The following is an 18,488-nucleotide window of genomic DNA, read 5'->3' on the forward strand; positions in this document are numbered from 1 at the left end:
AGCAAAAAAAAAAAAAAAAAAAAAAAAAGGATTAGCTCTGTGAGCATTTAACAGTTTGTGCATGGGCCTATTCATATTAGCAAGACGACAGTTGAAGTTGTCATTATTATGTGTCTTAGGTGCCCTTAAAATATCTTGCAGAGTTTGTTGGAGCTCTTTTATATCATACTGTTAATACCGTAAATTTATATTGTGTGATATAAGGACTTTAATGTCAGATGTTATTTTTTTCACTATTTGGCAGTTTTTTTCTTTAGCATTTGTATAATCATGGTCTTCAAAATCAACTCTTAAAAAAGCCATTATGCTCTTCATTTTCAGACAAGGGGGGCTGCTTTTTTCATTATTGCTGTGATCTGCCTATTGCTTTTCGACAATGATGATCTCATGGCTAAAATGGCCGAACACCGTATCCTTTTACAAAAGATTAGAGTTTTTTAGTCTTGCAGAAGAGTAGAAGACTGGAAGGATGGGAGATTGAGCAAGTGACAGAAACTGATCAATCATGAATGAAACTTGTGTAGATTAATATAGGTATTCTAAATCAGTACTCAAATAATGAATAAATTCATTCTAAAATATTTTATAGCATCTTAGTATCTTTTACAGCACCCTAAGTTTTTCAGAAATTAGGGACACTAAGAGAATATTTTAGAATGTCTTGGTGCTAAAAAAGAAAAAAAAAATTATTTACCACTCCACAAAATCAATCTGCTCCCTTGTAATTTAACAGTTTAGGTTTTTCTTTAGAAGTCAGTGGCAATTATTAAATATAACATTTTTTGAGATTAAATGAAAAACCTTTAGCATCTTCCTGCCTCAAAGAAGTTCAAGTTCCTTAATCTGGTATTCACTCTCTTGCTCTAAATTATTATTTTCAACTAAGCCCCCACTCTTCTCTTATATAATAAACCCAACTTTCCAATCAATTATATCTACTCATTTTTCTCTGCAGTCGTGCTTTGTTCTCTCCTATCCACATACCTTTGCCTGCTCCATTAAGTAGGATTCAGAACACCAGTTTTGATTCTTGGGGTTACTGATACTGCCCTCAAACCTATTAGATAATTAATATCAGTCTGCTTTGTTGCAATGAGGGTGACATGACCTTGCAAAGCTCCAGGTTGACTGTTAGACAACTGTTGCCCACCTTACCCTCTTTTGCTTGCTGCTTGCTTTACTGGGGCTTATGTGATCAATGACTTAGAAGCAAATTTAGGACTGATTTTACATACTGTTCCAAAAGACCAACCTTAATTCCATTGGATAAGAATGCTCTAAGCAAGTTCCTTGCTCATATCCCTTTGTCCTACTTAGAATATGTATGCATGTGTATCATTTGGAGGTTAAGTGCTAAAGTTTAACTACTATGTTTTAAGCATTATTATAATTGTTTTGGAGACAACAAAAGAAGTATAGGCCATTTTAATCTATAAATCATGTCCCAAAGTTAAAATTTTTATTATTTTCTTTTGATTTTAAGGGAAACAGTGTTGAGAGTTTGGGGCCCTCAGACTAGTGTATAATCAACCCAGAATAATGTAGCTAAAACTTAAGGAGGACTTAAGGATTTAAAGAGTTAATGCTTGAGATGTTTTTCCTTTACTCCAACTCACTTAGCTGAAGGACATCATGACAGTGCTCTAACGCACATGCTTTACACAGCTATTGCCTTCTTAGGTGTGGCGGATCACAAGGTATGTTCTTTTCATTGTTCCTAACATGCTCAAGACATGCTGAATAGTTATAGCACCTATAACTTTAAAAGTGCATTTAAGGGAGTTCCTGTCGTGGCTTAGTGGTTAACGAATCCGACTAGGAACCATGAGGTTGCGGGTTCGATCCCTGGCCTTGCTCAGTGCGTTAAGGATCCAGCGTTGCCGTGAGCTGAGGTGTAGGTTGCAGATGCGGCTCGGATCCCTCGTTGCTGTGGCTCTGGCGTAGACTGGCGGCTGCAGCTCCAATTCAACCCCTAGCCTAGGAACCTCCATATGCTGCAAAAGCAGCCCTAGAAAAGGCAAAAAAGACAAAAAAAAAAAAATGCATTTAGGAGTTCCCTTTGTGGTTAAGAACCCAACATCGTATCCATGAGAATGTGGGTTCAATCCCTGGCCTCCTCACTCAGTGGGTCAAGGATCCAACATTGCTGCAAGCTATGGATCCTTCAGTTTATATGCCCTGTGGCTGTGGTATAGGCCAGCAGCTGCAGCTCTGATTCAACTCCTAGCCTGGGAACATCCATGTGCCACAGGTCCAGCACTAAGAAGGAAAAGAAAAGTGAATTTAAAATAAAGTATCAGGAGTTCCCGTCGTGGTGCAGTGGTTAACGAATCTAACTAGGAACGATGAGGTTGCACGTTCAATCCCTGGCCTTGCTCAGTGCATTAAGGATCCGGCATTGCTGTGAGCTGTGGTGTAGGTTGCAGACGCGGCTTGGATCCCCAGTTGCTGTGGCTCTGGAGTAGGCCGGTGGCCACAGCTCCGATTGGACCCCTAACCTAGGAACCTTCATATGCCGAGGGTGTGGCCCTAGAAGAGACAAAATAAACAAATAAATAATCAGTGGAGTTCCCATAGTGGCACAGTGGAAACGAATCCGAAAAGGAACCATGAGGTTGCGGGTTTGATCCCAGGACCTCACTCAGTGATTTAAAGATCCAGCCTTGCAGTGAGCTGTGGTGTAGGTCTCAGACGCAACCCAGATCCTGCATTGCTGTGGCTGTGGTGTAGGCTGGCAGCTATAGCTCTGATTCGACCCCTAGCCTGGGAACCACCATATGTCGTGGGTATGGCCCTAAAAAGCAAAAAAAAATTAAAGTATCGGTAATTTACAATACTGGCAGTCAAAGTAATTCAGTAATTTGGGTTATGGAAAAAACATACTAACTCCATTTCTCTAAATATTTTGTATTTAAGGCTTGAGTATTGAACCATTTGTTTCTAATGAGACTTATCTACTTCTACTCATAGGGTGGAGTATTGTTGCTAGTGCTGGCTTTGTGTTGTAAAGTTGGTTTTCATACAGCTTCCAGAAAACTCTCTCTAGATGTTGGTGGAACCAAACGTCTTCAAGCTTTATCCCATCTTGTTTCTGTGCTTCTCTTATGCCCATGGGTTATTGTTCTTTCTGTGACAACTGAGGTAAGAGCAGGAATTTATTGATAATAAGTAAAATGACTTGTTATTACTTTTAGATTTTATTCTTTTTTATTTCAATTTGATGTTGCAAGTGGCTTAAATTATCTTTGCATTTTCTTTATAGTTTTTGAAAAATTTTTAGGGTTAATTTTATTATTTATAAATGACCTTTTTTTTTGGCCATGCCCTGCAACATGCAGAAGTTCCCAGGCCAAAGATTGGGCCCAAGCCACAGCAACAACCAAGCCATAGCAGTGACAACACCAGATCCTTCACTGCTAGGCCACCAGGGAACTCCAACTTTATTGTTTATAGAAAGCACAGGAGTTCTCAACATGGCACAGCGGAAACAATCTGAGTAGGAACCATGAGGTTGTAGGTTCGATCCCTGGCCTTGCTCAGTGGATTAAAGATCTGGCAGACACAGCTCAGATCTGGCGTTGCTGTGGCTGTGGCATAGGCCTGCATCTGTAGCTCTAATTCGACCCCCAGCCTGGGAACCTCCATATGCCTCAGGTGCAACTCTAAAAAGCCAAAAAAAAAAAGAAAGTACAAATCAAGCACTATTACGTTTATATGTTCCCCCCACTCCTATGGCCCAAAGGATTCAGTTAAATACTGATGGTAACTTTCGTAATAATTTAATACCTGCCCACAAACCCATGGATTGTGCATCACTGAGTATTTATAAAATTATTAAGCAATAATCTTTTTTTATATACTCTGGGGAATACTGGGAATATGTGCCAATATCTTAAAGCTCTTATATTTTGGCATTTTACAAATTTTATTGAATTATGAGAATATTTGTCTATACATAAAGGGATTAACTAAAACATAATGTGTGAACTTTATACCCATATAGTATTAACAGTTGTTTGTTTTTTAATTTCTAGAGTAAAGTCGAGTCTTGGTTTTCACTCGTTATGCCTTTCACAACGGTGATCTTTTTTGTCATGATCCTGGATTTCTATGTCGATTCCATTTGTTCAGTCAAAATGGATGTTTCCAAATGTGCTCGCTATGGATCCGTTCCCATTTTTATCAGTGCTCTACTTTTTGGAAATTTTTGGACACATCCAATAACAGACCAGCTTCGGGCTATGAACAAAGCAGCACACCAGGAGAGTACAGAACACGTGCTTTCTGGAGGAGTAGTAGTGAGCGCTATATTCTTCATTTTATGTAAGTTTTCCCCTCAGCAAACTTCTTGTGGGTGCAAATGTTCATTTACTTAATTTGGGAGATTGTCTGGTGCTTACAGTTAATGCTGACAGGTGTTTCATTGGGTTTTGGTAGCTTAAACTTTTAAAACTTATATTATTTTTTTTCTTCTGTGATTAGCTGCCAACATCTTATCATCTCCTTCTAAAAGAGGACAGAAGGGTACCCTAATTGGATATTCTCCTGAAGGAACACCTCTTTATAACTTCATGGGTGATGCTTTTCAGCACAGCTCCCAGTCAATCCCTAGATTTATTAAGGACTCACTAAAACAAATTCTTGAAGAGAATGACTCCAGGCAGATCTTTTACTTCTTGTGCTTGAATCTGGTAAGAGTTTTAAATATCTTACAAGTTTAATCTTTTGATTCTGACAGTTCTTGTACAACTTTAGTAATTCCTATATAATTTTAGTAATTAGAGAAGGGCTAAAGTTATATTTTCTCTAAGTAGTAGAAAGATTGCAGGATCATATTCATACTATGTAAGCAAATAGTTTTTGAGATATTTTAGAAACGTTAGGGAGTTCCCGTCGTTGCTCAGTGGTTAATAAACCCAACTAGTATCCATGAGGATTTGGCTTCGATCCCTGGCCTCACTCAGTGGGTTAAGGATCTGGCGTTGCTGTGAGCTGTGGTGTAGGTCACAGAGGCGGCTCAGATCCCAAGTTGCTATGGCTCTGGTGTAGGCCGGCAGCTACAGCTCCAATTCGACCCCTAGCCTTCGAACCTCCATATGCCTTGGGTGCAGCCCTAAAAAGACAAAAGACAGAAACAGTGGTTTAGTGTGCTATTTCAAATCAGTAGATACCGTAGCTTATAAAGATTTTCGTGTACTCCTTACAGGATCTCACTACTATCCAGATTGCTAACATTTTATAGTCTGGTTTATTGCATTCTACAGACATACAAATACAACTATCAACTTTTAAATAATGTATAAGATGGAGATGTCTGCTTTAGCTTGGTTTCTTAGAGTTTATATGTAATAAAGTTTCTTGTGTAAGTGCTAGTTAATGAAAGAGGCAGTAGTTGTATCTTCAAGTAAGGTTTGGGTAATTAAGGGTTAAAATCCTTATGAGTAATTTCTGACAAAACTCTCTGAAAACAGTATTTCCCAACATACTCCTCCTCTATTTTTTTTTTTTTAAACACTTTTAGCTTTTTACCTTTGTGGAATTATTCTATGGCGTGTTGACCAATAGTCTGGGTCTGATCTCAGATGGATTTCACATGCTCTTTGACTGTTCTGCTTTGGTCATGGGACTTTTTGCAGCCCTGATGAGTAGATGGAAAGCAACTCGGATTTTCTCCTATGGGTAGGTACCCTGACTATGAAGATGATATAGCAAATTCCATCTTAGGGAATAAAATACAATTTTTAATACAAATTAAATTTTTCAGAGCTTCATTTTTCTTTAACGTGGAGAAGAGGAGATAAACCAAGCATTTAATAAATGCAGAATGACAGTGGAGTTCCCGTCATGGCTCAGTGGTTAATGAACCTGACTAGCATCCATGAGGATGCGAATTCCATCCCTGGCCTCGCTCAGTGGGTTAAGGATCCGGAGTTGCCGTGAGCTGTGGTGTAGGTTGCAGACATGTCTCAGATCCCGAGTTGCTGTGGCTTGGGCGTAGGCCAGTAGCTACAGCTCCAATTAGACCCCTAGCCTGGGAACCTCCACATGCCATGGGTACGGCCCTAGACAGACAAAAGCCAAAAAAAAAAAAAAAAAAAAATTCGAATGACAGTAAACTTAAATTATACTTCCTGGAGTGCCTGCTGTGACTCAGTGGGATCGGCCATATCTCTGCAGCACTGGGATTCAGGTTCAATCCCCGGCCCAGCACAGTGGATTAAGGATCCAGCATTGCTACAACTGCAGTGTGGGGTGCTCGGGTCTGATCCCTGGCCCAGGAACTCCACATGCTCTGGCCAAAAAGAAAAAAGAAAAAAAAATTATACTTCCTGCAAATCCCTGTCCTAGGTAGGCAGTCAGCTCTTGGGCCAGCGTTGTTTCTTTGAGGCAGTGGAATGTGCATGGTCATGTGCATCTTTGCTGTTAGAAAGAGATGCGGAATTTGAAGTGGCTGTGCATGCGGTATACTTTCATTAAGTTACTCATTCAGTTCAATGAGTACTAAAATCCCTGGTTTGTGCAAAATATTTCGTTATGATCTATTATAAATAAGTTAATAAATTCAACTCTTATTTTCAACTGTTTATATTACAAAAGTTGGATGAGACAAGAATACACATAATTTTGTTACAAAGCTTAAGATGTGCTGTGACAGATACGGAAAATATCATGTGCTAAAAGGAGAGAGAAGTAATTTCTTGCTAAGAAATAAGGACAAGCTTTGGGTAAGAGGGAACATTGAAGAAGGACTTTAATAAATACATAAAATTTCAGGAGTTCCCGTCGTGGCTCAGTGGTTAACGAATCCAACTGGGAACCATGAGGTTTCGGGTTCGATCCCTGACCTTGCTCAGTGGGTTAAGGATCCAGCATTGCGTGAGCTGTGGTGTAGGTCACAGACAAGGCTCAGATCCCCCCTTGCTGTGGCTCTGGTGTAGGCCGGTGGCTACAGTTCTGATTAGACCCCTAGCCTGGGAACCTCCATATGCTGTGGCAGCGGCCCAAGAAATGGAAAGAAAAAAAATATATATATATATATGTATATATATAATTTCAATAAACATCTATTTATGGAAAGAAACTTCCCACATTACTGTGATACTTAAAATCTTGGTATTTTCTAGTCTATTTGTTTAAATTTGGATTTATTTCCTCATTCGTAACGTAATAATGTTTATATTTTGAAAATATGTGTAATTTTCCTTTTCTAAAAATACATTCTACATTTTTAGGTATGGCCGAATAGAAATTCTCTCTGGATTTATCAATGGGCTTTTTCTAGTGGTAATAGCATTTTTTGTGTTTATGGAGTCAGTGGCTAGATTAATTGATCCTCCGGAATTAGACACGCACATGTTAACAGTAAGTTTTTTCATTGTCCAATTTGAATGTCTACTCATACTCCTATAGCTTTTTTCCTGCTAAGGTTTAACTACTTGTAGTTGTTTTCCTGGAAAGGTTTTGGGTTTTGTTTTGTTTTGTTTTGTTTTAATCAACATAATCTCTTATCTTGCTATTTACATTTATACTGCTGACTCTTCAAAATTAATTCTTTTCTCTAATACATTAGTAGGCAAAATATTAGATGGCTTTCTGAATTACACAGATTTTTTTCTTTCTTTTTTTTTTAAAGAAATGTGTATTTTATTTCAGATTTTTTCTTATTAAATGTTTTTGTCTTTTTTAATTCCCTGAGGAAATTTACAAAGGCTGTACTCTAAATTAAATCACTGCTCTGGCAACTTTTAATGCTCTCCCTGTACCTCTAAAGCTTTGCATATGCTATTTCAGGTAGTTTTCATGCCCTTCCCTCATCTCTGCCTGCCCTTTCAACCTTTGCTTCTAATACTCTCCCTTAGTCCCTCTGTTTCCACCTCACAGTTCCTTTTCCCTTCTGAATATTCTTATTGTATCTGTGCAATCTGCTCTTCACAACATTGACTTGTAACTGTTGTTTAATTTGTCATTCTTCCACAATTAAGATGTGCCTTCAGGAGTTCCCTTTGTGGCTCAGTGGTTAGGATCCATGAGGACACAGGTTCAATCCCTGGCCTCGCTCAGTGGGTTAAGGATCTGGCATTTCCGTGAGCTGAGGTATAGGTTGGAGACTCAGCTCAGATCCCACATTGCCGGAGCTGTGGCATAGGCCAGTGGCTACAGCTCCGATTGGACCCCTAGCCTGGGAACCTCCATATGCTGTGGGCGCAGCCCTAAAGAGACACACACACACACACACACACAAAAAAAAAAATGTGTCTTCAGGATGTGAACTGTGTATGTTAACTCTTAAATTCTAACACCTGGCTTGTACTAGGAAGCCAGCTATTAATTGTTGAATTATGAGTCTTTTGTGTGTGTGTGTGTTTTGGTTTTGGTTTTTGTTTTTGTTTTTGTCTTTTCTAGGCAGCTACTGAAAAGAATGAGGTATATATAAGTATGTAGTACTTGAAAAATATTATAAAACGCGAGTTCCTGTCGTGGTGCAGTGGTTAACGAATCTGACTAGGAACCATGAGGTTGCAGGTTCAATCCCTGGCCTTGCTCAGCGGGTTAAGGATCTGGCGTTGCCGCGAGCTGTGGTGTAGGTCACAGACTCGGCTTGGATCCCGCATTGCTGTGGCTCTGGCATAGGCCTGGTGGCTACAGCTCCAATTGGACCCCTAGCCTGGGAACCTCCATATGCCACAGGAGTGGCCCTAGAAAAGACAAAAAAAAAAAAAATTATAAAACAGTATTAAATATGATCCTATTATTGGTTTAAATATTCAACCCCTGGTCTGGTCTGGGAACTTCCATACGCAGCAGGTTTGGCCCTAAAAACCAAAAAAAAAAAAAAAAAAGTATATATGTATGTATATTAATATGTGCATAGAAAATACTCCAGTCTCTTCGGACTAAGACTTATGACCAACTCTTGGATAGACTTATACAGGCTTTTTGCTTTCTATGATTTTTTTTTCTGATGAAATATAGAAAAATGAAGTATTTCTCAGTAGAGTGGAAGGTTATTTAAGAGATGATAAGGTCTCTGTAAACAATTTCATTCAAAATTCATTAATAATCTTCAGGATCAAAAAGCTGACTGTATTTTTCTTTTTTTTTGGCCGAGGCATGTGTAAGTTTCTGGGCCAGGAATCAAACCTGCACTGCAGCAGTGACCCAAGCCACAGCAATGACAATGTGGGATCCTTAACCAAATGAACCACTAGGGAACTCCCAAAATTTTTAAATCTGACAGACAGATGGTCTGAGTCACAGGAAGAAGTAAATAAGCTCCATACATGTTTACCATAGTAAACCTCTTTTTTTACTACCTTTGAAAATTTAATTAAAATGATCTATCCCTTTATTTTTATGTGTTATTTTTATAAAACAAATAGATTTCTCTAAAGGAGAAATTATAGAAATGTATAAAGTAAATAGCAACCTCAGCTAATATTTAAAATCATTTTGTAAGAGGGGATAATCAGTAGTAAGTAACTTTGTTTATGCTTTGGGGTATTCGTATGGCACCATTATCTCAAGATAATTCTATTTACTTTGTTTTTTTGGCTTTTTTTTGGAGGGGGGGGAGTGTTATTTCAGAGCCCCACCTGTGGCATATGGAGGTTCCCAGGTTAGGGGTCGAATCAGAGCTATAGCTGCTGACCTACACCACAGCCACAGCAACGTGGGACCCAAGCCAAGTCTGCAAGCTACACCACAGCTCAAGGCAATGCCAGATCCTTAACCCACTGATCGAGGCCAGGGGTCAAACCTGTATCCTCATGGATACTAGTCAGATTCCTTTCTGCTGAGCCACATGGGAACTCTTTTTTTTTTTTTTGAATGGCCGCACCCATGGCACATGGAATTTCTCAGGCCAGGAATCACATCTGAGCCATAGCTGTATGGCCACAGCTGCAGCAATGCTGGATCCTTAACCTGCTGGTGCCACACCAGGAACTCCTCAAACTATTTAAATTAAAAGAAAAAAAAAAAAAAAACTGTAGTATCATTTATTTATTCTTAAGCCCTGAACCAGTTACATTCTTATTCTCAATCATTTAATTAAAGCATATCTCAATCCTTCTACTTGTCAACACTTCGGTGTTGGAAAGTTAAATGCTTCTAAAATATTCTAAAATCTGCACTTTTTAAACTTTCTTATTTAACTTAGGGAGGTTTTGCTATGAACATTTTCAAACTGTAAACCAAAAAATATGTATGACTATATGGTAACATTTAAATAACAAATTTATTTTTTAAATTACAAATTTAAAGGTTTTCTTTTCTCTTTTTTGCTAGCCAGTCTCAGTTGGAGGGCTGATAGTAAACCTTATTGGTATCTGTGCCTTTAGCCATGCCCACACCCATACCCATGGAGCTTCTCAAGGAAGCTGTCACTCATCTGATCACAGCCACTCACACCATATGCATGGACACAGTGACCACGGGCATGGTCACAGCCACGGATCTGCAGGCAGAGGCATGAATGCTAATATGAGGGGTGAGTCCTTGCCAAATATTGGCCTACCTTTCAACTGTGTTCTTAATTGACACTGTTTATTTGTATCAAGTATTGGGCTTCTGGTACAATTTTATTTTTGAAAAAACAATCTGTAGCTAAAAAGATATCTGAAGTCATCTGTTATAGAAAATGCTCACTGGAGTTCCCTCGTGGCTTAGCAAGTTAAGGATCTGATGTCACAGCTGTGGCTCTGGTTACAATTGTGGCACGGGTTCAGTCCCTGGCCTGGGAACTTCCACATGCCACGTGTCTGGCCAAAAAGAAAAGAAAATGCTCACAGTAGTTCATAATGTCTGTTTTTTAACCAATTATTGTAATTATAGAATTCTTTTCATAATGACAGTCAAATAAATACTAGTTGCAAGGGAAGCTGTATGCCTTTATGCACTTTCAATATAAAAAAACTAGGAGTTCTCGTTGTGGCTCAGCGGGTTAAGAACCTGACTACTTTCCATGAGGATGTGGGTTCAATCCCTGGCTGCTGCTCAGTGGATTAAGGACCCAACGTTGCTGCCGGCTATGGTGTATGTCATAGACGTGGCTCAGATCTGGCATTCCTGTGGCTGTGGTGTGGGCCAGCAGCTACAGTTCCAATTCGACCCCTAGCCTGAGAAATTCATATGCCAAGGGTCCAGCCCTAAAAAGAAAAAAGAAAAAAAAGAAAGTGACAGTGTTTAGTCATTTTGAAGTATCAGCCCCTAGCAAAGTGCCTGGTAGATAATAGGTACCCAGTAATATTTGTAGAATGAATGAGAGAACTAAATTAGATATGCTTTGATTTTTAATATTTTATTTATCTTATTTGTAGGTGTATTTCTCCATGTCTTGGCAGACACACTTGGCAGTATTGGTGTGATCGTATCCACCATTCTTATAGAGCAGTTTGGATGGTTCATTGCTGATCCCCTCTGTTCTCTTTTCATCGCTGTATTAATATTTCTCAGTGTTGTCCCACTGATTAAAGATGCCTGTCAGGTTCTACTTCTGAGACTGCCACCAGAATATGAAAAAGAACTGCATATTGCCTTAGAAAAGGTACTGTATATAATTTTCTTCACTATTTTTCTTCCTATTTTAACTTTTTTTTTTTTTTTTTGTCTTTTTAATTTAGGGCCGCTCCCGAGGCATATGGAGGTTCCCAGGTTAGGGATTGAATCAGAGCTGTACCTGCCAGCCTATACCTCAGCCACAGCAACGTGGGATCCGAGCCACGTATGCAGCCTACACCACAGCTCATGGCAACACCTGATCTTTAACCCACTGAGTGAGGCCAGGGATCGAACCTGCATCCTCATGGATACTAATCAGATTCGTTTCCACTGAGCCATAATGGGAACTCCTTCCTTATTTTAAAAGGAAGGAGTTCTCCGTGGCCCAGTGGGTTTAGAATCTGACGACATTGGGAGTTTTCTTGTGAGGCGGTGGCATTGTCACTGCAGCAGCTCAGGTCACTGCTGTGGTACAGGTTCAGTCCCTGGCACGGAACTTCCACATGCCATGGATGTGGTCAAGATATAATAATAATAATATTTGAAATTAAATAAGGTGACCTACCAAGAAATGAAAATGACACAGGAGTTCCTATTGTGGTATAGTAGGAACTAATCCAACTAATATCCATGAGGATTCTGATTCAGTCCCTGGCCTCGTTCAGTGGATTAAGGATCTGGCATTGCTCTGAGCTGTGGTTTAGTGGCAGATGCAGCTCGGATCCAGCGTGGCCGTGGCTGTGATATAGGCCGGTGGCTGCAGCTCCAATTAGACCCCTAGGCTGGGAATTTCCATATGCTACACATGAAGACCTAAAAAGCAAAAAAAAAAAAGAAAGAAAGAAATGAAAATGACAGTCTTATAGAAAAATGGACTGAGAGGAGTTCCCGTCGTGGCGCAGTGGTTAACGAATCCGACTAGGAACCATGAGGTTGCGGGTTCGGTCCCTGCCCTTGCTCAGTGGGTTAACGATCCGGCGTTGCCGTGAGCTGTGGTATAGGTTGCAGACGCGGCTCGGATCCCGCGTTGCTGTGGCTCTGGTGTAGGCCAGGGGCTACAGCTCCAATTCGACCCCTAGTCTGGGAACCTCCGTATGCCGCGGGAGCAGCCCAAGAAATGGCAAAAAGACAAAAAAAAAAAAATGGACTGAGAGTATAAACAGGTAATTCATAGAAAAAACAAATACAAAATAGAATGTATTTCAGCTTGTGATTTGCTATATCATATTAAATTAAGATAAACAATTGGTATCTTGAGTAAAGTATAGCATCTTAACCCACTGGTTTCATACATAAAATTAGGTTCTCTCACTTTCTCATATTTAGTGGATACGGCATCCTACTAAAAAATGGATTTTTTTCAAAAATAGTTTATGTCCATTATAGAAAGCTTCAAAGTACAAAAAAGAAGAAAAAAATCACATAAAACTCTACCACCTGCAAAGAGACACTTTTAAGAATTGTTTTTCTGGAGTTCATTTGTAGCCCAGCAGATTAAGGATCCGGCTTTGGCATGGGTTTGATTCCTGACCCAGGAACTTCCACATGCCATGAGTGTAACCAAAAAAAAAAAAAGAGTTGTTTCTCTATATAAAAATACTTTGAAAATTAAAATAGCCAAAAAAATGTTCTGTACTACTTTGTAAATTTTTCCCACTTAATTATGCCATGTTGATAAATATTATAATACACTTTAATGACACCATTTTAAACAAATGGGCAAAGTACATCTTTATATATATAGATGAAAATGACTGTGCACCCTTTGGGTTTAAAGGCACTTGGATAACCCTGTTCACTTCCTATTCCAAACTTCCTTCCCTGGCATCACTGCCAGGTTAAAAAATTTTGACACCTCTACTTCAAGTTAGTTGTCCCTCCTATTCGTTTCTCCCTTCGGGGCTCTCCTTACCTACTTTTTTCTTTTTTTTTCCCAATCAGCTTAATAATGGTTCCTGGACCAAAAAGATTTAAGTAATTAGCCTTTAAGTCCGTTTATATCACCTCTCATTTTATTTAACAGATACAGAAAATTGAAGGATTAATATCATACCGAGACCCACATTTTTGGCGTCATTCTGCCAGCGTTGTGGCAGGAACAATTCATATACAGGTGACATCTGATGTGCTGGAACAAAGAATAGTACAGCAGGTAACAATCTTTAGTTTTTAAAGTAATTTCAGTAATTTAAACAATCTAAGTTTTTAAAGTAATTTCAGTTGAGGTAATTTATTCATAAGATTGCACCCATTAGAAGTGATATAACTCAATAGTCATCTGTTTTTTGTTTTGTTTTGTTTTGTTTTGCTTTTTAGGGCCATACCCACGGCATATGGAGTTTCCCAGGCTAGGGGTCAAATCGGAGCTGCAGCCATCAGCCTACACCACAGCCACAGCAATGCCAGATCCTTCATCCACTGAGCATAGTCAGGTTTGTTACCACCAAACCACAATGGGGACTACCTTTTTTTTTTTTTTTTTTTTTTTTTTTTTGAGGTTTGGGTTTGATCCCTGGCCCAGCACAGTGGGTTGAAATATCCAGCATTCCTGCAGCTGCAGCATAGGTCACAGCTGTGGCTCAGATTCAGTCCCTGGCCTGGGAACTTTCGTATGCCATGGGTGCAGCCATAAAATAATAATTATAAACTTTAAGTAAAAAATCAAAAAAGAGTTTTTACTGTGGCCCAATAGGTTAGGGACCCAGTGTAAACTCCATGAAGACATGTGTTCAATCCCTGACCTGACTTAGTGGGTTAAAGATCCAGCATTGCCGCAAGCTGAGGCATAGGTCACAGATCCGGTGTTGTGGCTGTGGTGTAGGCTGCGCCGCAGGTGCAGCTCCAATTTGACCCCTGGCTCAGAAACTTCCATATGCCGCAGGTATGGCTGTAAAAAGAAAAGAATAATATGATCAGTCTTGGGAGTTCCCTGATGGCTCAGTTGGTTAAAGATCCAGCATTGGGAGTTCCCGTCGTGGCGCAGTGGTTAACAAATCCGACTAGGAACCATGAAGTTGCGGGTTCGGTCCCTGCCCTTGCTCAGTGGGTTAACGATCCGGCGTTGCCGTGAGCTGTGGTGTAGGTTGCAAACGCGGCTCGGATCCCGTGTTGCTGTGGCTCTGGCGTAGTCCAGTGGCTACAGCTCCGATTCGACCCCTAGTCTGGGAACCTCCATGTGCCTCGAGAGCGGCCCAAAGAAATAGCAAAAAAAAAAGACAAAAAAAAAAAAAAAAAAAAAAAGATCCAGCATTGTCACTGCAGCAGCTGTGGTGCAGTTTTGACCCCTGGCCTGGAAACCTCGGCATGCTGCAGGTGCAGCCAAAAAAGAAAAAGAAAAATCAGTTTGACAGCTATCAAAGGATAAGTTATTTTTTTATGTCTAGATTTGTTTTATATCCAAAATTGGTAAAAATAAAGTCAGATTTTAGTATTTAGAGAACAAGCTTAAGTTAATATAAAAAAATTCATTTATGATCCACCTTGGTTCCCAGTAGATGATCAAGAAATAAGTTACTATTGGAGTTCCTGTCATGGTGCAGTGGTTAACAAATCCGACTAGGAACCTGAGGTTTCGGGTTCGATCCCTGGCCTTGCTCAGTGGGTTAAGGATCTGGCATTGCCGTGAGCTGTGGTGTAGGTCGCTGACGCGGCTTGGATCCCGTGTTGCTGTGGCTCTGGTGTAGGCCGGCGGCAACAGCTCCAATTGGACCCCTAGCCTGGGAACCTCCATATGCCGCGGGTGCAGCTCTAAAAAAACCAAAAAATAAGTTACTATAAATATAGCCCTAAATTCATAATAATAATTGTAATAAAGTTGGTTGCGTATGTGTCATGGTTGGAGATAAGGATCAAAAACAGTTCCTGTATCCCTGTTCCAAACCTACGGTATTGGAAACAATAGCTGTTTTCCTTTTCTACTTTAAATGTCAGGTCTGTGGTTCACTGGGCTTCTAAAAGATCCTATGTAATTCTTGACCAGCTAAATAATAAACATTACTTTGAGCACTTATCATTGACTATCTGTGGCTATTAAAAAAAAAAAAAAATTGGGGAGTTCCTGTTGTGGCTCAGAGGCAATGAACTGGACTAGGTTCGATCCCTGGCCTTACTCAGCGGGTTAAAGAATCCTTTGTTGCCGTGAGGTGTCGTGTAGGTTGCAGATGTGACTCAGATCTGGCATTGCTGTGGCTGTGGCATAGGCCAGCAGCCACTACTCCAGTTTGACCCCTAGCCTGGGAACTTCCATATGCAGCGGGTACGGCCCTAAAAGACAAAAAAAAAAAAAAAAAAAAAAAAAGTGATATCGATTATTTAATCCATATGCACTAAATGTATTAATCTTTTTTTTTTTTTTTTTTTTGGTCTTTTTGCCTTTTCTAGGGCCCCTCCCACGGCATATGGACGTTCCCAGGCTAGGGGTCTAATTGGAGCTGTAGCCACCAGCCTATGCCAGAGCCACAGCAACACAGGATTCGAGCCTCGTCTGCGACCTACACCACAGCTCACAGCAACGCCAGATCCCCAACCCACTGAGCAAGGCCAGGGATCGAACCTGCAACCTCATGGTTCCTAGTCAGATTCATTAACCACTGCGCCATGAAAGGAACTCCTAAATGTATTAATCTAAATGCTTTTAAATGTATGTGATTTTTTTTCTAACAGGTTACAGGAATACTTAAAGATGCAGGAGTAAACAATTTAACAATTCAAGTGGAAAAAGAAGCATACTTTCAACATATGTCTGGCCTAAGTACTAGATTTCATGATGTTCTGGCTATGACAAAGCAAATGGAGTCTATGAAATACTACAAAGATGGTACTTACATCATGTGAGAAAACTTGGAAATTACCCCTGGGGTATGAACAAAGAAGATTAACTGACTCGGTATTTATAATATCACCAGAAGGAAGAAAACTGCACATAATTGTACAGAAACATTTTGCTATATTTGAGAAAAAAAATTTTAAGCTCCCTACTGATGGATCAAGGAATCTTTTGTAAAGGAAATTTAAATATAGAATGAAGTATTAATTGTACAAATAAAATAACTATTTAAATTATGTGTAAAACAGGAAACTTAAAATTTGAGTGAAAATGAGGTACCACGTCATCTTCGAAAATGAACATATGATGGATTCTAGTGAAGACCAAAATTACTTCCGTGTGTTTACTTTCTGTCAGAAAGCATCTCCACTGTAAATAATGTATTTACATGTTTATTACAAAGACCCAAATGATAAATTTTTAGTCAGATTTTTTTCATAGGCCTGGGATAAAATAGGAATAAAAGTTTTATATTTATGGATTTTCTGTATATAAAACTGGTTTCTAATTATAACTTAAACCCGTTAAGTAAAATCTGTATTGCCACTTTAAATGTAGACTAATTATTTGGGAGAAACTTCAACCACTGATATGAGGCAGCAGTGAGAATAGAGAAGGAATAACGAGACAAGTTTTTGATGTATTAAAAAGCCAACCACTCTGTAAAATAAATTTTTTTACTTTTGGTAATATTTGCAAATGAATAATTACTTTATTAGGGTAAAGAACTTAGACTAAGTTGTGTCCATGTTATTCACTCGTCTTCTTCCTCTAAAGTAGAATATTCCATTTCTCGTTGTGCACCTCGTATTCCAAGTTGCTTATTGAGCTCGTATCCAAGCAATGCTAGGCTTTCTTCTTGTCATTTAGCTCCATATGTTGTGGAACAACCAGATGAGAGAGTCATAAATAATTGTCAACTCAGAGCTGAATATTCTGCCTAAAGATGTAACTCTTTTTTTTTTTTTTTTTTTAACTTCTGGAACATGTAGATATATAAGAAATATCAAAGAATTAGGTGGTTATTTTAAAGTTTAATAAGTAAGTTTTGTTCATAAACCCTTGGGCACTATAAAGTTAAAATACCCTATAACTACTTTCTATAGTAATATCTAATTTATATTTTTTCATTTCCAATTCAAACTGAATGTATAGTCTGAAAAGACTGTATAAGTAGAATCATAATATATATGCAGTTTTATGAACACCAAAGAATGTTGTCCAAAAGAAACTTTTGAATATCTATTTATAAGCATCTGAATATTTTCATTCTTATACTAGGAATTTTGATAAGTAGGATGAATTAATTTTAGTATGGGTACTATTTTCTTATCTCTACCATAATGGCAAACATGTATTGTAAATCATATTTTTGTCTTTCCAATTTTAATATGTGAGAGATTTTAGAAATTTGTTATAAGTTATTTTGATATTCCTTGTCTTCTCTTTACACATTTTCTGGTCCAGAATCTTCAATCAATATTAAAATTTTGGAGTGGTGGGAAAACAATTGCATATTGATGTTTTAATGTAATTTTTATACATTAAAATTTCTTAAGTAGATAGGTACAATAAATATTACACCATTGTTAAAATTGTCATTTCCCTTAGAGGGCATAAAAATAGCAGGAGAATTAAACTAATGTGATTGACAACTATCAAGATGAGAAAGAAGGCAGCCCTGAGGAGTAAGAGGATGCACGTGGAAAGGAGGGAAACTAGTTACTGAGACCATCAGGGCCCTGGTTCCAGCTCAGACAAACCGTATGACTTTAGGCACATCAGCTTCTCTGGGTAGTTTTTTTTTTCCCCCCCCTCATATGTAAAATCAGAAGATAGTCTGCTCAAAATCACAATTAAGGAGCAGCTGGAACCCACACCCTACTAGTGACAGTATGAAATGATGCAGCCACTTTAGAGAACTGTTTGGCAGTATCTTTTAACATTAAACCATCCTGTGACCCAACAGCTCCACTCCTGAGTATTTACCCAAGGGAAATGGAAACATGTCTACGAAAAGACTGGTACAAGAATGTACTTGTTCAATAACAGCCAAAAACCTAGGGAGTATCCATTACAGTTCAGCAGGTAACAAACCTGACTAGTATCTGTGAGGATGTGGGTTTGATTCCTGGCCTCACTATGTGGGTTAAAGACTCAGCGT

At 39.0% G+C, this 18,488-nt stretch overlaps 1 protein-coding gene across 3 annotated transcripts in view; it reads left to right on the plus strand.

Annotated features, from left to right (window-relative positions):
- Positions 1 to 17,831, plus strand: part of SLC30A5 (solute carrier family 30 member 5) — a 37,659-nt gene extending 19,828 nt beyond the window's left edge. The window contains exons 6-16 of one of the 3 annotated variants that reach the window (XR_014830692.1): positions 322 to 409; positions 1,621 to 1,697; positions 2,971 to 3,141; positions 4,035 to 4,323; positions 4,483 to 4,691; positions 5,522 to 5,679; positions 7,233 to 7,362; positions 10,288 to 10,489; positions 11,319 to 11,545; positions 13,523 to 13,870; positions 14,321 to 14,837. Coding sequence is in view for 2 of the 3 variants with exons in the window: in NM_001137624.1 (NP_001131096.1) it covers positions 322 to 409; positions 1,621 to 1,697; positions 2,971 to 3,141; positions 4,035 to 4,323; positions 4,483 to 4,691; positions 5,522 to 5,679; positions 7,233 to 7,362; positions 10,288 to 10,489; positions 11,319 to 11,545; positions 13,523 to 13,651; positions 16,162 to 16,332 (1,851 nt within the window). In the remaining variant the exon portion in view is untranslated. 3 annotated transcript variants of the gene reach the window in all.
- Positions 17,832 to 18,488: the final 657 nt, after the last annotated feature.

This window comes from Sus scrofa, chromosome 16, assembly GCF_054392235.1.
Source record: "Sus scrofa isolate SSC_HxYL_T2T_F1_AM1 chromosome 16, Sscrofa_HxYL_maternal_Yorkshire_Landrace_v2.0, whole genome shotgun sequence".
Classification (NCBI taxonomy): Eukaryota; Metazoa; Chordata; class Mammalia; order Artiodactyla; family Suidae; genus Sus; species Sus scrofa.